This window comes from Hylobates moloch, unplaced genomic scaffold (genome assembly GCF_009828535.3).
Source record: "Hylobates moloch isolate HMO894 unplaced genomic scaffold, HMol_V3 SCAFFOLD_9, whole genome shotgun sequence".
NCBI lineage: Eukaryota > Metazoa > Chordata > Mammalia > Primates > Hylobatidae > Hylobates > Hylobates moloch.
In genome coordinates, this window is record NW_026652284.1 from 121,113,943 (window position 1) to 121,138,283 (window position 24,341).

Sequence of the window (24,341 nt, forward strand, 5' to 3'; positions counted from 1 at the left end):
GGAAGCCAAGGCAGGCAGATCACCTGAGGTCAGGAGTTTGAGACTAGCCTGGCCAACATGGTGAAACTCCGTCGCTACTAAAAATATAAAAAATTAGTTGAGTGTGGTGGTGCACACCTGTAATCCTAGCTACTCCGGAGGCTGAGGCAGGAGAATTGCTTGAAACCGGGAGGCGGAGGTTGCAGTGAACCGAGATCATGCCACTGCATTCCAGCCTGGGCGATGGGGGGAAAAAAAAGAAAAAAAAAGAAGAAGAAGAAAAAAAGACATGCTGGAAGAATTGCCTACCATGAATACCGAAATCCTCCCAAACTACGATGGGGGATGCTGGAGAAGTGACAGTGAACTGGGTGCTCAGAACTTTGAGGAACATAGGACAGCCTTGTTCTGATATGTGAGATTCAAAGCTGGTGTTTTTGAGGGAGAGTAGTCTGGAAGGGGCAACGAGAATCAAGGCATCCTTACCTCATCTCCAGTCCTGGTGTTACCATGGTTCTCAGACATCAGTAGGGTTACAGAGGCACCAAGGGGTATCAGTGCCCTCCAGAGTTTTAGTTAGAGGAAGGTGACAAAGAGGAATATATAGGGAAGTCCCAGAAGACAGAGGTGCAGTGTTTTAGAAGTTGGGGGAAACTGAGCAATAAAGACAAAACAGGGAGTATGCAGAGGGTATGCGAGCAACAAGGGAGTCTGGGGCTTCTGGAGGAACTGGTATGAATAGGGATAAAGAGCATAACGAGATTAGTCCAACTGGATCAGCATTTTCCTTTTTATTTCTAGTTACATAAGTAAGGCGATATTTTCCTTTGACCATACCTCTCAGTTCTATTCTTCTCCTTGGACATGAGGGTGTGGTGCTGACAAAGCTGAACAGAGTACCTGAACTCTGTGTTCCAGCAAACAGGTTTCCCAGTAATCATCCAACCTGGGGTGGTCACGAGGGAACCTCCTATCCCAACAATGTGAAAAACACACAAATTCATACTGATATCCTAAAAAGAAAATCTCAAAGAATGATATCTGACTAGCAAGGTAAAATTTATTATTTTAAAAACTGGTAAAGGAAAAGAAAAAGGCAGTTTTCCTGTCTTCCCAGGAGAAGCCTGCTCCCGAGGGTAATGAAGCAGCTGGTGAGGGAAAGCTGTCTCTAGAAGCATTCCAGCTAAACAAAGGGAGAAGAAATGACAGGATTCACAGGGTGCCATTTTGTGGCCTCTGATGAAATCTAAGCATTAATGTCAACAGCTGCTAAAACTATTATGTGAAATGCTCATGGGAACGTTCTCATGTATGGATCAGAGAGTGATGGGACCTAAACCCATTGATTAGTCTTAACATCACAAAGAACAACCAGATGTACGTCACCTACGAAGTATTCTTGTTGGGGGGGTGGGGGGGGGCAGGAATCAAGCTCAAACTGGATCAAACTTCTCTAGATTCTAACAAGCAGCTATGGGAAATAAAGGGGTCAGAAAAGAATAGGTTAAACAAAACAGCATCATAGAGATGTAATCAGCCTAATCCAGAATATGAGAATAGGACAAGGGACACAATTTCTTCAACAGATTAATTGCAACTAGTAACAAACAATCAACAAGGTCTAGCTGACACATACAGGAGATGTTGCAAGCAAATTCACAAAGTACTTCTTGTCTGATTCTTGTTTAGACGAAACCACATACGAAAATGGGACAATCAGGGACATTTGAACACTGACTGGATAGCTGATAATGTTTTGTAAAAAAAGAGTCTCATCTTTCAGGAATAGTTACAGGTGAAATACGCCTTAGATTTGCTTTAGAATAACCAACAGGGATTATGTGTGTATGTAAGTGGACGGAAGCAGAGGTGAAATAAAATTGTCCAGAAGTTTTTAGTTGCTGAATCTGGATGATGATACGAAAAATCATGATACAATTCTATTCTCTCTTTTCTGTATATGCTTGAAATTTTCCATAAAAAGTTTTAAAAACTCAAAATTCAAAAGCATAGTAGGTACTTAATATTTGTTCATTTCCATGGTCTCCTCTTTGTAAAAGCATCAACAATATTTTGTCTTGACTCATGCAGTTTGATTTCAATCCACAATTATTATATAGCTACAAGCTACAAACGGGGTGGGGGAAGACTTGAGGTCAAACTCTAGAATTTATATTTTAAACTTTCAAGCATTCCCTTTAAAATTATTTTCTGCAAAGAAAAAAATAACTGGGCCTTTTGATGTTAGCAATATTTATTTTATATTTGGTAAGATGATGATACTTGGGCTTTTTGTGTTTTAATAATATATATTTTTTAAAAGATTGAAAAGTTTATTAATTATTGTTAATAAGTTTTGCCAGAGGATCAAGATGGTTCATAAGCCAAGTATACCCAACACTGCCAACTGTGAAGCATTTATTTTATAAAGACAAAAATACATTTTTGTTTCTAATACTCTCATATATTTTTTTTCCCCTTTCTAGCGTGCAGGCTGCTTGGGAGAAGATGGGAATACTCTCCTCTGGAAACAAAATTTATAAGACTGAGCTGGATTTCTGTGGGCTGGAAAGAGTTTATAAAAACAAAAATCCACTTTAAATTTTTGTTGTACTCATTATTGCTCAGCTTTTCATTTGGCCTTTTTAAAAATCTGAAAGTGCCTCAGGCTACCCCTTGCCAGGGAGGTCTGTGAGTTTCTGTCTGCACTGTCTGCACTGCCTGCAGCTGAGATGAGAAGTTCAACTCAAGGGTGAAGGAGTGGTTCTGGGTCCTTTTTCAGGATACTACTTTACAACATACGATGTTGATATTTCAAAACCTACATGACCTCCAAGTATTCTTTTCAAGTGCTTTAGAACCCATAGAAGAAAGGGTATGACTAAGAAGAACACTCAAATCTCAATAGTGGCAAAGGGAGTTCAAATGATGTAATGGTGGGAGAGGGAGGGCTATGGGAAAGAAGGCAGCACGGCTGGGCTATTTTGATTATTCACTTCCTTATTCGTGCACAACACGATCAGCCAGTCTATCTGTATGAAGTCAGTGACAACTGTACGCTTCTCAGTGGTTTGGAGTCTCTCCTAATACCAGACTGACTACAAACTATTCATGACTGTTGAAACCAGAATAATTTCCAGTGAGTCAGGTACTAGGAACAGGTCAATAACATTCAATACCTACTACTTTGTGCACATAAAAATTATTAGTAGCATTAATTTGATTAAATTATGTCACAAAGCATATAATTTACAAAAATGAATTTATCTTTTATAATTTTTTTTTGGGGGGGACAGGGTCCTCTCTTTGTCACCCAGGATGGAGTACAGTGGGGTGACCTCAGCTCACTGCAACCTCCAAATCCCAGGGTCAAGAGATCCTCCTACCTCAGCCTTCTGAGTAGCTGGGGCTATGGGCACACACCTCCATGCCTGGCTACAGTTTGTTGAGACAGGGTTTCACCATGTTGCCCAGGCTGGTCTCAAACTCTCGGGCTCAAGCAATCTGCCTGCCTTGGCCTTCCAAAGTGCTAGGACCACAGGCGTGAGGCACTGTGCCTGGCCTAAATTTAGTGTTATTTTTTAATTTTTTCAGTGTCCCGTGGATTTGGTAGGGAAAAAAATGAACTACTTATATAACAGGTGACAATGCTCTAAAATTAGGGCAAGGTTTTTTTTTTTTTTCTTTTCTTTCCCCTTTTAATTCCTAAAAGCTAGCATTTAAATCAAGCTTTCAGCAACAGAGACTACCTTGGAAACCCACAGCATTATCAAAATTGAAACTAGAGTGTAAAACTAGACAGAAGAACCTTTTTCAAACTTGAATACAGGGCACACTTCTGAGAGTTGGAACTGAGTCAGTACTATCCTATTCCTAATAAATGGGGGGGAAAACCTTAATGGAATCACACGCAAACTCTTCCGCACATTCCCTTCCACATATTTATATCATCAAGCTTTAGAAATGAGTAAACACAGGCTAGGTGCGGTGGCTCACACCTGTAATCCCAACACTTTCGGAGGCAGAGGCAGGCGGATCGCTTGAGCCCAGGAGTTTGAGACCAGCCTGGGCAACATAGGGAGACCCCGTCTCTACAAAAAAATATAAAAATTTGCCAGGCATAGTGGTGCACACCTGTAGTCCCACCTACTTGGGAGGCTAAGGCAGGAGGATCACTTGAGCCCAGGAGGTTGAGGCTGCAGTGAGCTGAGATCAAGCCACTGCAATCCAGCCTGGGTGACAGAGGGAGACCATGTCTCCAGAAAAAAGAAAGAAATGAGTCAATATGGTCTAACGTAAAGAGAACAAACCTTCTAGTCCAAGATCAAGATTTCCATCAGGCTATTACTTACCAGCTATGTGAACTTGGCCAAACCACTTCAGCTCTGAGTGTCTTAATTTCTTTACGTGCAAAGTGAAAATATTACGAAGACTCTCATGAGGTTTAAACAAAATGATGCCTGTGGATGGGCCAGGCATGATCTCTAAGCCACATGCATATGTAAATATCTACCTGCATTTATAAGTGGCATAGTCATGAATAGGTAACAAATCTAGTGTATCAGAGACCACACAGAAAGAGAGAAAATGCGGTAATTATTATAGACTATACCACCTTATATTTTATAGAACTTTACAGTTTACAAACCACCTTTGCATATACAAGTGAGCTGTTTTAGAATTTGTAATGAAGCAGCTTAATACAAAATACAAATAACATTTATGTCATTAAATGTTTTAGTTCGGAATAATTTCCAGTCACTAACCTGAAAAACCTAAAAGTAATCTTGAATAAAGGAAATTATGCTGCATGATAAACAACTGAACCAAAATAAACTGTTTGAAAATTAAAAATTTATTTAAATTGCAACAAATACTGAAAAAGTATCACAAAGGGCCAGGCGTGGTGGCTCACGACTAATTTTAATTCCAGCACTTTGGGAGGCTGAGGTGGGTGGATTACCTGAGGTCAAGACTTCAAGACCAGCCTGGCCAACATCGTGAAACCCCATCTCTACTAAAAATACAAAAACTAGCTAGGTGTGGTGGTGCACAACTGTAGTCCCAGCTACTCGGTAGGCTGAGGCAGGAGGCTTAAACCTGGGAGGCGGAGGTTGCAGTGAGCCAAGATCACGCCACTGCATTCCAGCCTGGGTGACAGAGTGGGAAAAAAAAAAAGTATCACAAAGTAGTATAATCGTCCTTTAGCATGAAGGGCTTAGAGACGATCAAACCAAGCATTTGAAAAAGATCACTGCACTAGTTTACATGACAGAGATACAAATGATAAAACTTGTATTATCATCTCTAGTGCCACATGTGTAATCCAAACATGTAACAAGAGCCACGTGCATAATGCAATGGTATTACTATCATGTGTTATCTTGTACTTCTGGTCATAATTAAGGTTTTACTGCTTGATCAAGGGCTTGGTTAATTTAGAAATGAAAAAGAAAAAAAAACCTAAACACAATAATCAACCAAACAAAAACCCCAAGTTTATACCTTCAAAATATGTAAAATACAGCTTTACTCACTGATTTGGAAGTATCTGATTTCTAGGGTAATTTTAACCCACACAACCATTGGTTAAGCACTCCCTCCCCATAGAGGCCACGCCTCCTCTTTCAGCATACTTACAGGTCCCTTACGATAGACTGCAGCACTTGACTTTCAGATATGTTCTAAGTTGTACCTGAGCTCCACAACAAGCACAAGTTTCCTTATAACTTAACAATTAGGCTTAAAAAAAGACTTCTTTAGGTTTCAGAACAATACAGGCAGGGACACATGTTGTTCTGTTAGATATTTTTGTAAATCTCTGCTAATATTACACTTATTTTTATAGAGAAATACTGTGTGAATTTCAAAGATACACTCTTCATATATTCAACATCAACTGTCATTGCAATCTTACTGAAGGTGATCCGATAACTACCTTTATTTTTCAACGAAATATGAAAAACTACCTGGTATCTTCCCTCCAGAATGTAAGGATACTGCTGTATTTGCCAACAAGAGAGACCCACAAAGAGCTGCAAACTGTCCTAAAGTTATCTAGATCTTCACTTTTTCTGTTGGTTATCCTCTCTTCCCTTGCCCAACATCTCCTAGGAAGGAATCTAGAACCATTTATAATGATTCCTAGGAAAAAATCAAGAACAATTTACAGTGACAAGCTTACAGGTAATCCCTTCAGAGCCCCAGTGACACTGGTCGCTCCAAATATTCCTGCCTTTCTGCTGTCTGTTCCCGCTACCCAGAATGCATTCCTCTAAGATCCAGCACATCTCCATACCTTACTCAGGAATTCATGGATTTATTTAAAAACAATTACAAAACTTATATCCCAGACAATAAAGAGATAAACAGAACATGTCTTTACATGCAACGGGTTCATGGTTTTGTGGACAAGATGGTTTCTAAAACACAATGACATCTAGTTTAGGACTATGCATGAGAGAAATGTACAGTGCTCTATAGAGCTCTGAGGAGGAAGTCCAGATCTTCTTAAGTACTCAGGAAAGGTTTCTATGAGGTACTGACATGTGAACCCAGACTTGGGTCAGGTAAGAACTCTTTGGTCGTGAAGAAAAATGGGAGAGCCGGACAAATCCCACGAAGACTCTCCATCTTCATCGACACTTGGGAGTGTAACAGTTCATCAGCACAGGGGAGCAAACTCTCTCAAATTGCTCACGACAGGCAATAGAGCCTAGAGGGTAATAATGACCTGAGTTCCAATCCTAGTGCCATCATTTTCAAGCTGTGTGACACTGAACAAGTTTGTTTACCTTTCTGAATTTAATTCTTCATATCTGTGAAATGGAGAGATAATAAATACCTTGCAAGGCCACTGTGGGATTAAATAATATTTAACATTTATGAAGGGCTTTACAATCCCACACGAGTTAATACATGTGCAGGTTTATTGTCACACAGACCACAATTTTAAATAACTTTCCTGTTGCTCTCAATTTACCTGCTTTATTTTAATTCACTATCTATGGTTTGACTCTTTCACAAGAATGTAAACTCCATAAAGGGAGGGATGTGGCTTCGTTTTCTAGTAGACTCCAATATCTAGAACAGTGCGTGGCATGCTGCAGGCACTCAAGAACTATCTGTTGGCCGGATTAATGTAAAACAGAAATGTAAAACTGAGGTCTCTTCAATCCCGTAGGGCTTGTTAGGGGTTAAATGAGGTATCGTATGACAGAAAAACAAGTAATTGCAGCTGGCATACAGTTGATTGCAGCCTCACTCCACTACCCTAGACACTGAACAGGCTCACTGTGGAGAAGCACGTGCAGAATTTCACAAGGATCCAGGAGCAGGAGGGCCTCTACCTTGGTGTGTCAGCACTACATCCCACACAGTACAGTGTTTCCAGGTTGGCAGTAAGAAATAACCCTCGGATTTAGTAATATTACTGTTTTTCTAGGTATCAGCTTAACAAAGATGTCCCTAGAAATGTGAATTCCCAGCTTTGGGCCTAAGTGCAATGTACTGGTTCCTGGCCAGCTAGGCTGATTAGTTTTTAGGTTTTATAGTTTTTGTGGAAGACAGAAACATATCACACCATTGAATGTCAGGATGATGGAAGGAAAGAAGGAAGGGAGGAAGGAAGGGAGGGAGGGAGGGAGGGCCGGCAGGCAAGAAAAGAAAAGAAATATACCACGCTTGTTTGTCTGGTTCCACCTAAGTAAGCAAGTAGTAGGTGGAATGACTAAGGACAAACAAGACTCCAAACAATCAATGCCATGTCATTAAATATCCACTGGACACCAATTATTCTTTGCTTAGATTTGTAAATCACCTAAGTGATAGTCATATATCGAAGTATCACTAACTGTGAAAGTGAAACTATTTTTATATGTAATGATGAAAAGAGCAAGTCTGGATGGAACAGCTCAAGTAGAACAACAGAGATAAGGAGAGGCACAGCCACCAACTTTTTTTGGCTAAAAAATAATGTAGATGAGGAGGTGAGGGAGGACCGGAAAGGTGGGTGGTGGGCAGATAATGAAAGGTCTTGGAGGGCTAAGCTGAGGAGCCCAAACTTCATCTGATGGATACTAAATTATTACTAAAAGTTTCTGACCAGAGAACTGCCTATTTAAATCAACATGGTAGCAATCTAAGAACTAACATGGAGAAGGTACTGAAGTATGAACTCCTAGTTAAGGGATACCCAGGAAGAAACGATGAAAGCAGGATCACAAGTAATTCAGGTGGGTGTTAAAGCCAGACATTAGAGTTTGAATAATGACTCCAGATTTTAGCAGCCGTGTAACCTTGGACAAATTATTTAACCTCTCTGGGACATAGCCTCCTCAGCTATACAATAAGAAAACTATCTTATAGGTTTGTTGTAAAGACTAAATGAGATGATAACACGTACAAGAACACAGAACTTAAATCTGAGCCTGGAACACAGTACTCATAAATGCCAGCTAACTTTATTCTTCTTAATGGGGTTCTGAAATAGGATGAAAGCACTGAGATCATAAAGTGGGGTTGGCTGGAAGAAGTAAAATCCAAGTTTGGTGATGACCAGCTGCTAAAAGACACACCTGAGGTTTAAACCTTGAATGGAGAGTAATGATTAAAAGAGATTAGTAAAATAGGAGGAACAAGATTTGAAGGTACTGCTGGGGCCTATTTTATTATATTTCATTACTTCGTTACCCAAAGACAGATGCCAGGAATAGTCCTTATTAACATAATGGAACACTTCCCTTCTCTCTTGATCAAGCTTGGGGAGACTGTGGAGACAGTGTGTAGCAAGCACCAAAAGGGCAGTTCCCCGGGCTCATCCCAAAAGCTGCTTTACAGTTTGGCAAGAAGATGGACCAAAGGGCCTGTGAGTTATTCAAAGCCCTGCTCAAATCTCACCTACTCTACAGAACATCCTGCAGAACATCCTTTGATGCCCAGCAGTTGCTCCCTCCTCCAAACTCCTATGACTGTAGCATGTGTGGTGGTCTTTCTCTCTCCAACTAGATTACAAACTCCGTGAGGGCCTGGCAAGTTTGCCAGTTCTCTGTACGCACTACAGACTGAACAAATGCAAATGCTGAGTGCTGTTTAACGCCCCAGTGTCACTACTGGAAACTAGGACTACTCCATGAAGTCACGATTAAGCTTATAAGGATGATTACCTGTTTACCTGAGGACATGGTGGCAACCCCGAAGCTTCCATTAAGACCAGCTCTAGCATTCCAACCTTCTCTCTACTTAATTAGGAAGTGAGCAATGATTTCTCAAGCAGTAGTACTTTGACAGTATAACACATTATTCACCTTTATTGAGTATCTTTGCCAAGTGTACAAATACAAGCAAAAATACTTCTTGAGGAAGGGCTTATGGGACATTTGTGCACAATTAAAAAAAAACAAACAAGGAAGCCAGGCCCGGTGGCTCACACTTATAATCCCGGCACTTTGGGAGGCTGAGGCAGGCGGATCATGAGGTCAGGAGTTTGAGACCAGCCTGGCCAATATGGCAAAACCCTGTCTCTACTAAAAATACAAAAGTGGTGGTGGGCGCCTGTAATCCCAGCTACTTGGGAGGCTGAGGCAGGGGAATTGCTTGAACCTGGGAGGCAGAGGTTGCAGTGAGCTGAAATTGTGCCACTGCACTCCAGCCTGGGTGACAGAGTGAGACTCTGTCTCAAAAAAAACTGATTCAAAATAAACAGGAATTGGGTCTTTTCTAAGTGAGATGCTAAAGTTAAAAGGAAACTATTATTTCAGAAATGTAACATATATGTATGCACATATATAAGAACAAGTTATATATGTGTGTATATGGTTATGTATGTATATATGTGCATATACAGATGGTATATGTATTTTAAGATATCAAATGGGCCCATAGAAGATGCTTTCTCATCCTCCCCCTTTCCTTTATTTCCCACATTTTTTAATGGGAAAAAAGGCATATCTGTTTTGAAACATACCAAGGAAAGTACAACACACTTAACTGCACCAGCACATAGTTAAGACAATGCTCATGCCAGTATCTTAACTATATTTTTTAAAAAGCAATATTCAAACACCATATTGTGAAAGACAAAAATTGTTTTAAAATGTTTCACATTTCCTGAACTTCAAAAAATAAACATGCAAAGTATATTTTACTGAATTGCAAAGATAAAGTATAATGGCAACTTCATTCTGGATATGATTAACATGCTATTAAAACCCAAAAATAATTTGGAATTCTATATAACTTGCTGAGTGATCTGGCATTTTTACCTATGTCTCATCTAAAAAAAAAAAAACAACCTATAAGCCATACTTAAAACTATTTAATGATGGTAAAATTATGCAAATTTGGATAGCGAGAATGCTTATTTTCATAAGCTATACTAGAATGAAGCAATTATACTAAAAATAGACATCTATGATCGTCTTACCCATGACAGTGCTTTTCAAGGTCTGCTACCTAGAGCCCCTTACCTGACACAGAGACGGCGTGTGTTCGCATGCCTTGCTTTTCGCTGTTGGCCAACCTGTGACAGACAAGAGCGAAGCTGTAAGCCCTGCAATTTCCCCAGGACCCCGCAACTCGGCCTCATCAAGTAGGGAACTGACTTGGATGAGGAAGACAAAATTTTAGATACGTGATTTCTTTAAAAATTGGATTCTATTATTAAAATAGCCAGGCTACTTTAATGCTTTAAAGATCAGAAATTAAAATACACAACTGAAGGAATGTTCAACTGTTCTGAGAAAGATACTCTTGACAATAATTTAAAACAATGCAACACAATTTAATCTGGTATGAACGGGTTAAATAAAAATGTAAATTTAAATGCTACACAGTAAAGGATTGCCCCAAAGTTATGAGAAAAAACCATACACCTGGAAGTGGATTTTGCTCTCTAAAACATAATATGAAATACTACAGTATGACTGGTCCTTCTTAAATTTATGGCATGTAAAAAATTATCAAGAAATACATTAATATGTACTATTACCTACATACTTAAAAAAGTAATCTCAATGTATCTTGCTACTTGCTTCATGAAATGGTTTAACACTAGTTTTACATATTTACCCACAAAAAATAAAATTTTGGCCAAAAGTCTTGGTGCCGTTTAAAAAATTAGTAAAAAATTTTCGGAAAGCACAAAACACAGGGAAAAAAGGAGCCACACAGTCTTTAGATGTCAAAGTTACCTGGTCTTTTTATAAAAGAAAACCTTTTCCAGATGAAATACTGACACTTAAAACAGTATAGGTTGAATATCTCTTATCTACAATACTTGGAACAAGCGTGCTTAAAATTTCAGATTTTTTGGATTTTGGAATGTCTGCACATACATAATGAGGAATCTAGGGATAGGACCCAAGTCTAAACGTGAAATCTGTTTATGTTTCATATACACCTTATACATGTAACCCGAAAGTAATTTCATACAATATTTTAAATAACTTTGTGCATGAAACAAATATTTGACTGCAACCTGTTACACATGAGGTCACATGAGGTCAGGTGTGGAAGTTTCCACTTGCTGCAACATGTTGGTCCTCAAAAAGTTTCCAATTTTGGAGCATTTTGAACTTTGAAGTTCCAGATTAGAAATGCTCAACTTGTACATCATTTTGAAGCACTACAATCATTTAATGTGAAATTGTATAGTCTCTATAATAATCACAGCAAACAGCCACAGACTTGTGTTCCTTTTACAGAATTCTCCAAATATTTGAAATTTTATATCTTTAGTATAAAAATTTAATCAAAGTTGTTTTCTAACAACTCATTACTTTCTCTTCCATTGCAGCTACATGATTTATCACAACTTATCTTTGAACTATATTTACTGGGCAGTCAGAGGACACACATTTTAAATCAGTAAATTACATCATTTCCTTCCTTGTTCTGTTGCCAAAACACTGGGGTTTTCCCTTGTCTGCACCACAATTATGTATGCTGTTGCTAAGCAACTTTCTCACAATAGCTTGGATTTCAGCTCTTATCTGATCAATAGCAATAATGGTGTCCTGCTGCTATAAGGTTTGTGGAAATTCCACTCTTGTAAAGCTTGCTTCATTTATTTAGTTTCCTTTATCTGTTAACACTTCTAATGTACTACCTTCCTCATTCACTTTCATACCTATGTTCATGATTCCTCTATGTGTGTGCATGTCTGTGTTTTAAGAAATGGGGTGGAGTCTCACAAAGTCACCCAGACCAGAGTGTGGTTGCTATTCACAGGCATGATCATAGTACACCACAGCCTCAAACCCCCCGGCTTCAGTGATCCTCCTGCCTCAGCCTCAGAACCACAGGAACGCGCCACATTGCCCAGCTTTGATTTTAATCCCAAAATTATCCCTTAACTTCCCACAACTAAAGGTACTCTAAATAAACATTAGTTCCTGCCCTGATATGACCCCAAATGAACCTCTATCAGACACTGCTGATGCTATAGAGTGCACTGTCCAAAGCTACAGGTGCACTAGCCACGTGCAGACCTTGCCTGTGTGAGGCCCACAGTACTGCATATGACCCTGGCTGTCGGTAACTTGCCAGGTTGCCCGGGGAGGGTAGACAAGTTAAAAGCCCATGTTTAGGACTCTGGTAATTAATAACTAGAAATTATTACAGGAAAACATGATGGGGATGCTCTCCTGGCTTGGTGGCGGGTCAATGAGGTTTCTACAGGAAGTGATGTAGAATGAGACCGAGAAGATGAGTTAGGCTTAGTAACGAAAAGGGGGTTGGAAGAAGAGTGGATCATGTAAAGACAGAATACTGGCAAAGGCCTTCAGGGAAAAGAAAGGATGTTTGCTCCTGGAATTGAAAAAAAGTTCAATGTACCTGAAGAATAGTATGAAGAGTGACAAAAACCAAGGTTAGAGAAGTGAGCAGGAAACGATCACATGGGCTCCTGCAAACTAGGTTAAGAATATTGCAAAGTATCCTAAGAGCAAAAGTAGGTCATGTAAGATATTTAATTAGGAAAGCTTCCTCAAGCTGTAGCACAGAGCACAGATAGGCTAAGGAGCAAAACTGGACAGAGACTGATTTAGTAGAAGTACACAGAAAAGAGTTAATGTAGCAGGCCTGTGACTGACCTTACATGATTGTCCCTTGCCTGGTATCTGGGAACTTGGATTTTCACAGAGTTGCCACCATCCCCTGACAGGTATGGTACACTATGCCTAAAATGTTTGTACAAAAAATGTGGTTTATGCTGAACTCTTGCTTTCCTTCTAGGAGTCTGGTATTTGGATGCATGCCAGGCACAGAGTGCATGTAAAAAGAACCCCCAATAAAAACCCTGGGCACCAAGTCTCTAATGAGCTTTCTCAGTAGGCAACATTTCACACAGGTTGTCACAATCCATTGCTGGGGAATTCAGAGTGTCTTGTGGCCTCCATTGGGAAGGGACCCTTGGAAGCTTGAATATGGTTTTCCCTGGACTTCACGCCATGCGCCTTCGTCCTTTGCTGATTCTGCTTTGTACCCATTTGCTGTAATACATCATAGCTGAGTCCTGTGACTCCTAGATCTTGGGGACCCCCAACACAGAAGTGTACTTGGGTAGCCCAGATAGCTAAACACGGGGGAGACACAGTGGGAAGGGCGGTGAAGCAGATGGATCCATTTAGAACATGGAACTGGAGGAAATAGTAATGGACTGGCTATGGAGAAGAAGGAGAGGGACAGAACAAAACCCAGGCCTTACCCTCTCTATTCCAGTGGCCTCTTAGGCTCACTGTTCTTCTTCAATGTCTTGGAAAGTGCAAATATCTCTGAAAGCACTTATCACACAGCTATAACTGTGTGTTTACCTGTGTATCTGATTGTCTAGATTTTAACATTCATATCTTAGTCCCCAGTTCCTAGCAAATTGGCTGAGAATATAAAATTATGTTAAGTTCTTTTGGTATTACTATTTGATTCTTTTAATTTTGTAGATCAACACGCCCACTATAAAATTCAGGAAATAAACAAGAAAATTAACATAAATTTTTTCTCTTTAATTTTCATACTTGTAAAATAGCCAGAAAACCACATATTTTCAGGTTCTTGTAAAGATTAGCAATAACATATGAAGCAAATGTTTAACAACAGGTTCTCAACATTATGATTATTCTTTAGCTCCCCCACAGAACTTAAAGGAAAAATTAAAACTTTCTGATGAAGCCTAAATACTTAATAAAATTTAAAACTGACTTGATTTCTTTCTAGAATTGTTTCCTAGTTCCTTGATCATGTATATTGAATTTAATTTTTTTAGGAAAATGAATAATAAAGCATAGAAATTTCCTTAAACTTTCCAACAAAACAAAATAACAGTACAAAAAAAGCAGTACTTACTTTGGTATCGATGGCAAAGCCCGTTCACCTTCTGTAGGGAAGAAGAAAAGAGATGTATAAGGCTCTTTTTACTCCTTTTGAAAAGACGGTGCCTAGAATCAGGGAGGAAGGATGAGGCCTATACTGGTATTCCAGCAATGACCCTTTAAAGAAAGTTGCTACACTGTCTACCTTAGGTTCTCATGGTTTTATTTTCAATATTTATAACACACATAAACTGAGTATTAGATACAATTGTTTAAAGGGTACTGCCTAATCATAATAAAGAACTAAGATGCTAAGTTGGTAAAAGACTTCGTTCGCAGGAGACTAAAAGATGAAGGGTTTCTTATGATTAGTCAACACTCCTTGTCAAAGGACCAGGCATTTTGCACTTTCATAAAACTACTCACTAGTAACAACAGAAAAACCTGTGCAGGAAGCACAGCGAAAAAGAAGGGAAACAATTCTACAGACGTGCGTGGCTGCCAACAGAATGAATGTATGAGAGAAGCCAAGTCCTGGAGCTGTCACCCAAAGGAGCTGTGCACACAGCTGGCTGGAAGGTGAGCCAGGCAGCTACCTACCACAGTTCAGGGTGAGCTCCCTTTTTGCTGAGCGGGACACAGTGACTGGCTCGTGCCGGCCTGACCACAGTGAAGTTGAGGACTTTGTTCAATGGTGAGGGAGACGCTTTCTTTCCCGCGGCCTTCATTTTGCAAACCAAGAAAACATGGAGTCCTCCCTGGTTTAACTCTTTAATCTGAATTAATGTAACACCCCCAATTGGTCCTGTCTTCTAATCCATCTGAGCTAAATTATTTCAGAATAATCTTCCCAGGCCGGGCGCGGTGGCTCATGCTTGTAATCCCAGCACTTTGGGAGGCCGAGGCGGGTGGATCACGAGGTCAGGAGATCGAGACCACGGTGAAACCCTGTCTCTACTAAAAATACAAAAAAAAATTAGCTGGGCATGGTGGCGGGCGCCTGTAGTCCCAGCTACTCGGAGAGGCTGAGGCAGGAGAATGGTGTGAACCCGGGAGGCGGAGCTTGCAGCGAGCCGAGATTGCGCCACTGCACTACAGCCTGGGCGACAGAGCAAGACTCCGTCTCAAACAAAAAAAAAAAAAAAAAAAAAAAAAAAAGAATAATCTTCCCAAATTACAAATTCATCAATCAAGCAAGTTATTATGCTTAACATTTTGGTGTCTCTCAAAAACTTTCAGGATGAGATTTAAACACCCCGGCTTAATTTACAAAGCACTGCTTCACTTCTCTCAGCACACAAACACTGCTCTGGCTGTCATCTTTGTACTGTGTCTGTGGGGTGGTATGGGAGGCTGAGGAGGCACCCATCTACCACTCACCACTCTGGTGCCCTTCTAGGCAGCTCCTTGGTAACACCACTCGTGTAGTCACACTTGCTGCCCACAGTTCCTCTCCTTACATTTGCCCTTGAATTCATTCTAATCAGTTCCCCCCCCACCCCCATACACAGAAAATACTTTTTGAACATCTCCAACGACATCTGCCTTGCTAAGCCCAATTGTTCACTGACAGTTAGCACTTAACACAGCTAATCACTCTGTCCTTGTGAGAGCTTCCCACCCTGGGCCTCCCAAATCTTGTACTGTATTCTCTTGGTTTTCTTCTGTCCTCTCAGGGCACCTCTTCTTCGTCTTCTTTATTGGTTCTTCCTTATCTCCCTGGCCTGATGAAGATTAGAGAACCCAGTGCTCACACCTGTATCTCTTAACTTCATTTCCTTGGTAACCTCATACAGTTTCACAGCGTCAAATACCACCCACACTTTGCAGCTCCAAACGCATACCTCTAGCTTGGACCTCTCCCCTGACCTGAACTTCTACATATGGTTGTCTACCTGACACCTCCCTCTGGATGTCTGAAGGTTGCTGGGACTTGCTGATATTCAGAACTGAGTCCTGGTGGGTGCACCTGCATACTTCCCATTGTTCAGGTGGAATCAGCAGTCATCACAGGGCCTCGCTGCTCCCCAATCCATACCCAGTGCAGCAAATGCAAGGCTTTACTGTCCAACTCTATCCAAAGTCCTCTTACTTGTCACTGTCATTCCAGAACCCCTGACCCAAACATCACTTGCCTGCATCATAGTAACAGCCTCCTGATTGGTCCCTCTACTTTATCTGTACCCAGGCTGACCTACCATGGTCTATTCTCAGCACTGCAGCCAGAGTACTTATTCTAGAACATAAACCAGATCACATTACTCCTCTCTTCACACCCTCCAATGGCTTCCCAAATCACTTGAGTACAAGCCAAAGCCCTTACAATGCCTTTACATCCTGACCAACCACCAGCCCTGGGATCACCCCCCTAGGCATTCTAGTGACCTGGGTCTCTGCTGTTCCAGGCATGCTTCCTAGCACTCCCTAGCCTTTAATAGGGAATAGCCAGATATCCTCGTAGGTTCTGTTTTCCACCCCTTCAGGTGCGACTCTCTCAGTGAGACATTCCCTGACAACCTTACTTAAAATTGTATCCCTTACGTTCTTCCCTGTCTTATTTTTCTCGATATAGCTCAACACCATTTGATATATGATATGCTACAGTATTTATTTTCCCTATTAATTTACTGTTTATCGCACGTATGTCCTCACCTACATGAAATTTCCATGCATGCACAACCTTGTCTGTTTTGTTTGCTGCTACATCCTCTATCCTAGAACTGTGCCTGGAAAACGGTAGGAGCTCAACAAGTACATGTCGAAAGCATGCAGTGTTTGCTCTGGCCAGTCTGCCCTTTCAGTATTACTTGTCACTATTCCCTGATTCTATACTACTGCACATTGTATTCCCCTGAACATACCACACGTGCCTTGAAAGCTGCTCTTCCTTCATTCAGGTAGAAACATTCCTCAATATTTCAAAGCTCAATTCAAGTTTTATTTCCGGCAGAGAGCCCTTCCTGGAATACCTCAGTTTGCACTGAGTGGCATCCTCTATGTTTCTGTTGCATCCACAGAGCATTTGCCACATATACTTCTCTACAGACTATTTAACCTGCCTAAGGTTACGGTAAGACTTAAGCTGCCCAAAGGCATCCCTAATATCTAGCAGAGTACTGGCACTCGGGAGACTCTCCGACCACTGTTTGGTAAAGAAAGAAAGAAATCAACCTAGGACCCCGTGTTACTCTTTCTGAAAAACTGTTTAATTCTTCTAATTTGCAGATAGTTGTGAGGCTTAACACTGTATATATACATTCAAGCCAAACTGCAAGCCATCACTTGTTAACATTTTGAACATCTATTTCAAGCAAAATAATCAAGTCACACCAGGAAGACCAAATTTAGAGTAACTGAAAAGGCCTGATAATTAAGTTTATTATCCCATGAACACGACCACCTCCCACCACCAGCACCACCACCTTACTCACACCCAAATTGTTAATAATATAGCCTTTCAAATGACACATTAGTGTGATTTCTGTTTGTACTCTGTTGAAATTTCTATTTCCTGAAAGAAAAAGGAATCCATTATTATATTTTTGCCTAACAGGAGACTCCCTAAGTAGCTGGGCATGGGTAGAAAGGCAGCTGTAAAGAAGGAGATAAACAAAAGAAGGATTCTGAGAGAATATTTTTATAAAGAGAGTAATGGAATACAGAAAAATGGCAACAGACACCATCAGTAGAAGCAGCATTTAAGAAAACCCTAAGGACTCACTACCTAAAATGTCTAATTCTGGGAGTTAATGTTTTTGTTCAAATGTACTTCCATTCTTCTTAGAAGTAATCATTAACTGAAATTGGTGACTTAACTTACCAGACATTTTAATGCTTACAAATACAAAAGTTTGGAGATAGACACACACACACACACACATTTACATGTAGGTTTTTAATACATTAATAGAGCTTTTTTTTAAACAGCTGCATAGTATTACATCATGTATGCATACTCCCTCATTTACTAATTTTTGCTCATTTTTTTGCTATTATAAACAATGCAATAATGAACATCCTTCTCAGGTCAGTGGTTTGTATGACTGATTTCCAGGAGGCAGACAAATGGGCAGAGTATTCCTAAAGTGTCTTCTGAAAATGTGCCAATTTACAGTGACACAATCATGAGAGTGCATTCTCCAGAAGTCTTGCCAATGGTGGTTATCAGGTTTCTTTAATCAATGTAATAAATATAAAATGAAATATATCACTGTATCCATATATTCACTGGACATTTGTGTGTACATTCCTCTTTTTTATACTAGGCTGTCTTTTACTAAATGAGCTGGAAGAACACTTGAAAAATGAGAAATTTTAATTATTTATTATATGTGTCATAGATATTTTCCCCTCTGCCATCATAGCTTTAAATGTTACCTTGTACTAAACGAAACGTTTTAATTATGTAATTGTGCTCGCTTTGGCAGCACATAAGTGTTTTAATTACGCAATTAAATGTAACAATTTTATATCTTCCGGAATTTATGTCATGCTTAGAAGCATTCACTCCTTCCCTTGATATGTACAGTATTCACCATCATTCTATACTTAGAAAACCTACTTAAAATTATGTAATTACAAATCTGTATTACACTATACACTTTCCTCTGAAAAAATGTTACTAAAGAATTTTACTAACACTGCAAAATTGTTTGTATACTTTCTTTCAGGTAAGGTGTAGGTTAGATAATGCCCTACAGTAAGGGCCAAGGTTATGCAGACTGTGGTGGAATGCAGTCCAGGACAATTTGGCTTGTGGCTCTTACTATGTTCTCCCCAGTAAAATCATCTTTTATTTTTATTTTTTTAAATTAACTCTTTTTTTTAGATACAGTCTTGCTATGTGGCCCAGGATGGTCTCAGATTCCTGGCCTCAGGGATTCTCCTGTGTAGCTGGAATTACAACATCTGAGCCACTATAACAAGGTAACATCCCTTTTAAAAGCACTCTATAAATCCAAAGTAACTATGGTAGATCAAAGAACTAACTAAATACATCTGGGCACATCCAGTTCACATGTAGAATGTACTGATCACTTATTACTGTCATGCTATGTTATGCATATACATGTATGCATGTATAAGTAGTTTATGATCTAGAGAAGACAGATGGGCATATATAATTATTATTTAAAGAATGTTTCCAGGAAAACGGTAGAGTTGTAGAAACATGTTTAACATTTGAACTCTTAAAAAATCTCAATTAAAAAATGTACATGTGCTGTGTCCACATGTACTTCTGACTACAATCCACTAAAGGTGTTTGACTTTAATATTATTTTAACTAGGCAATATATCTTCACCTTAGGGATCTATGATGAAATAGTTATATAATACATAAACATGCTATGATTGAGAATAAGAAAATTATCAAGTTTAATAATTCATTTTAAGTGAGGAGCGTCTCTGCCTGGCCACCCATCGTCTGGGATGTGAGGAGCGCCTCTGCCTGGCCGCCCCATCTGGGAAGTGAGGAGAGCCTCTGCCCGGCCGCCACCCCGTCTAGGAAGTGAGGAGCGCCTCTGCCTGGCTGCCCCGTTTCGGAAGTGAGGAGCGCCTCTGCCCGGCCGCCACCCTGTCTAGGAAGTGAGGAGCGTCTTTGCCTGGCTGCCCCGTTTCGGAAGTGAGGAGCGCCTCTGCCCGGCCACCATCCTGTCTAGGAAGTGAGGAGCGCCTCTGCCCGGCCGCCCCGTCTGGGAAGTGAGGAGCGCCTCTGCCCGGCCGCCCCGTCTGGGAAGTGAGGAGCACCTCTGCCGGGCTGCCCCATCTGGGAAGTGAGGAGCGCGTCTGCCTGGCCGCTGTGCAACCTTCCAAGTGTGAAGTGACAGCCTTCATTGTAGAATGAATGAAGACACTGGCACTGATTATGTAACACCTTGGCAGCTATCTCAAGTCGTTGATGGTGGAGGTATTGGAATTACAGAAGAAAGCAAACACACACAAATCTGACTAAAGGCGATTTTGTGACTTCTTTCTATTGGCCCTGGCAAACCAAGGTTATTCTGGATGGAAATAGCCTTGAAAAGGTGATATATATATGAACGTATCTGATTTTCTTTCCCCGTATAATTCTTACTTTGTGCATTTGATATTCAGTTGTGTTTGTAATCACGGAAAAATAAAAGCATAAAACAAAACAAAACAAAACAAAACAAAACAAAAATACTTCCTCTCCAGTTGCTCATGCCTGAACTGAAGGCTGGAAATAATTACTTCTTACCATCTTCTTTCATAAAACCATTGGGCAATACTTTTCATAAAGTTTTTATGTTTGTTTTCCTTATATCTTTAAAATTTTTTTCTACTTGACATGTTAATGAGGTATGGTGTGATGTTTCAACACGGATGTACATTGTGTAATAATTAAATCAGGATACTTAGCATATGCATCACTTCATACCTTTATTATTTCTTTGTAGTGAGAACATTCAAAATTCTCTCTTCTAGCTATTTTGAAATGTACAGGCCAGGTGCAGTGGCTCATGCCTGTAATTTCAACACTTCGGGAAGCTGAGATGGGCATATCACTTGAGCCCAGGAGTTCTAGACCAGCCTGGGCAGCATGGCAAAACCCTGTCTCCATAAAAAAATACAAAAAATTAACTGAGCATGGTGGTACACACTTGTAGTCCCAGCTACTGGGGAGACTAAGGTGGGAGGATTGCTTGAGCCCAGGAGGTCCAGCAGCGGTCACGCCACTGCACTTCAGCTTGGGCGACAGAGTGACACCCTGTCTCAAAAAATACAAATTAAAAAATGAAATCTACAATGCATTATTGTTAACTATAGTCACTCTACTGTACAATAGAACACCAGAACTTATTCCTCCTATCTAACTGTAACTTTATATCTGTTGACTAATCTCTCCCTATCTGCCTCCTCCAACCCCAATAAAGCCTGTTGAAATCAGAGACACAGAAAATGAAATGATTGCATTAGGCAGCATTTATAAGCTCCTGATTTGTTTGCCTCTTCTAGTTGGTTATATTTATCTCACACTGAAGCACATCACCTCTCTACTTAGCTGGCTTTGTTCTACTCTGGAGTTGCCTGATTACTGTTCCTGTTCTTGCACATCCTGGGGCAGGTGACATACTGAAAGAGGAACGGTGCCAGCCAAAAAAAAAAAAAAAAAAAAAAATTCATTTTATAAAGACAATATAAAATTGGAAACAACCAATGCCCTATCTAGCTTTTCATGACAAGCATTTTCATTAATGCTCTTTTCATATGAACAAAGAGCTTAAAAAGCATCGCATTTCATGTTTGATATCAAAATGTTTCTCCCTAGAGAGCAAAAAACGCTAGCTAATAGTGAAAACAACACAGGAAGATGTTTACGTTTTAAACATGGAAGGCTCATTTAATGCCTGACATCCGAATGTTATTTTTAAATGTGTATGTCAAGGACCTTTTGGTAAACTGAAGATAAAAGATGAAAAATTATTTACTAAAAAGGAAATGGGCAATCTATTACATTTAACATTTTTCCTAAATTACTATCTTTTTGTAAAGAAATTATCTGAAAACATTTAAATAATATTTGTAAGGCATATACTCCTGTTTAAAGTATAAAGTGTGACACTGGAAGAAGAAAATGTCAAAAATAAAAATAAAAAATAAAGCACAAAGTGAAAAATCAAGACCTATAGCTGCAAAGGCTTTAACTGAGAGTAACTTTAGAGATTTCTGAAAGCAACTTCATTAATCTATTTTATACAAAGAAAACTTAGGAAAAATATATGAATAGGCCTTATTGGTGTGATCATTGTGGGAAAACACTTTTCCTCTAGAAAAGCCATGTCCTGGAATCACACAGATTTATGTTTACTTAGTGAAGGCTCATGGCTTCAGCTGCTGTTTTCAGGGCACAGCACCATCAGTTACCTCTTTTGAGATATATGAATAAAGGGTCCAACGACTCCTCTCTATAAAACACACAACACACACATGTACCTTCCATGCAAACACCATCCCTTCCTCAAACTGCTTTGTAAACAGAGCACTTCCCTGCTGGGCAAGGCTGGATCCTCTGCGTTTCTATCTGCTTCACTTGAGCTTTGGCGTTTTCTCTATTCTCATCACTGTTTAATACAATTCTGCTGACTTGAACACACACCACACAGCACTTCAGGATTTTTTTTTCCTCTATGATCATCCTAGTCACTGAGGTGAGTGCTAGAAGGGGTCTTGGCAATAAGGACAAAACCCACATTCAGAGTCCCCACTTCCACAGTGTGAGCTGCTTTATAGTTACTCTTTGGGACGTGTCTAACAACCCTACAAAGTAGGTATCATTCTTTTACAGATGAGGTATCTCAAAGTCTAGGCTAATACAGTGTCAAGATCAGACTAAACCAGTAGCAACGACAGGAACAACAATATAACTAAAATCTATGAGCATCAAGTGTGCCAGGCATAGTTCCAAGCCTATAAATAAATAAGTCCTTTATCCTCCTAATACCATAGAAGACAGTTACTGTTCTTCATGTTTGATAGATGACAGAACTGAGGCTCAGAAAAGTAATTTATAGATGGTGTCACAGAGGACTCATGATTTGAACTTAAGTCCCATAATTCCCAAACTCAGTCTTTTCCTGCTTCACACTATGTATGCTATTATCCTGCTGGGAATATTTTCATTTGATTCTTTCAGAAATCCAAATCCTCAAAAGCATTCCTCATTATATGCTTGCAAAAACTCCACATCGTTTTTATAGTGACGTTTCTAGGATATTTATTCATTCTAATCTTTGATTTTTTAACATCATGACTTAGACTGTATTTTCTTCTTCGAATGCTCTAAGTTTTTGAGATATATAAGAAAAAATAGAAAGGATACTTTATTTATAGTGAGTTACAATGGATTCCTTTTTTAAACCCAGAATTTTATTTAAACCCAAAAGTTTAAAAATACTAATGTATTTAAAAATAGTAATGGTAATTTAGAAAATCCTCTAAGTAGGTAGCTCAAAACACAGACAATGTTTTTTTAGGCTCTATTCAAACCCAGCTCTTGGCTTGTGGAAGGTGTGAAATGGATCACCATCCCTAGAAAAATAAGTACTCAGATTATACTGAGCTGAATTATTCATTTGGTCTTCATTTTTACAGTTACCTAAAAGAGGATAACAGGCTGTTAGGGGCAAGCACAGCTAAATAGTTGGTAGAAATGCAATTGGAAATGCTTAGAAACAGCACCTCACCTTTCTGGGGTCTGATGATAAATGACTGCGAGGCTCCATTCACCAGCCGGCAGTACCCATCTATTAGGTCAGCCATATTCTCCGCAATGGTTAGGGATGGTGCCGTCACTGTCAGAGGCTAAAGGAGAAAAGATCAAGAAAACAGACTTTATTGTTCTTCCCAGTAAGCAAAGGACAGCTGTGCTATGACATCAGACATCTCTATACACTTGAAAACAGAGAAAAGTGGGAATGAAACAAGATTTGTCATAAGATTTGAGAAAGGAAATCTGATATTTAAGGACATTATTCCTAGAATATGTGACAAACGCAAACCCAGATGAAAACAGAAAAATCACTTAAACTGGGGCTCACTTTCTAGAATAAAAAGAGATGAAAAAAGTATTTTCCTTCAGAGTGTCTGGCCCCTCTGGCATACTCCAGTTAAGGGAAGAATTTAGACAATCAGTAAGTTAAAGTATGACTTCTATCCGAAACTAATGTGGAGTAAATTTTTTATCAACCATCCATCATAATTTCTTATGTAAAAGAAAATTATTAAACTTTCATTATTTTTAGCACATATAGCATGTTCTGCCCAAGGGCTTAGAAATCATTCTCTTTCCAATGTAAAATTTGATATTGTTTGGTAATATTTGTTTAATCTCCAGAATCAACAAGAGTTCCTAGAGCCCTCAGATGTCACCAAACTCACAGAATCACAGGGCAGAAGAGTGATGAGGCATCAGCCTAAGTGAGGAGTGCTGCAAATAAAGCTACCCAGAGAACTGGCTGTAACAGACCAAAGAATCCTGGTGTGCTGATTTGGAAACAGATGAGCTTCAAAAAACATGCTTTACACACCAGCACA

At 39.7% G+C, this 24,341-nt stretch overlaps 1 protein-coding gene across 20 annotated transcripts in view; it reads right to left on the bottom strand.

Moving 5' to 3' along the window:
* PTK2 (protein tyrosine kinase 2) overlaps nt 1-24,341 on the bottom strand; it is a 350,940-nt gene that overhangs the window by 129,500 nt on the left and 197,099 nt on the right. For all 20 annotated transcript variants that reach the window (XM_058444064.1, XM_058444062.1, XM_058444063.1 and 17 more), the window contains 3 exons: nt 23,492-23,609; nt 14,320-14,350; nt 10,446-10,498 (listed from right to left, as the gene is read on the bottom strand). In XM_058444064.1, coding sequence (XP_058300047.1) covers nt 10,446-10,498; nt 14,320-14,350; nt 23,492-23,609 — 202 coding nt within the window. The remainder of the gene's footprint in view (nt 1-10,445; nt 10,499-14,319; nt 14,351-23,491; nt 23,610-24,341) is intronic.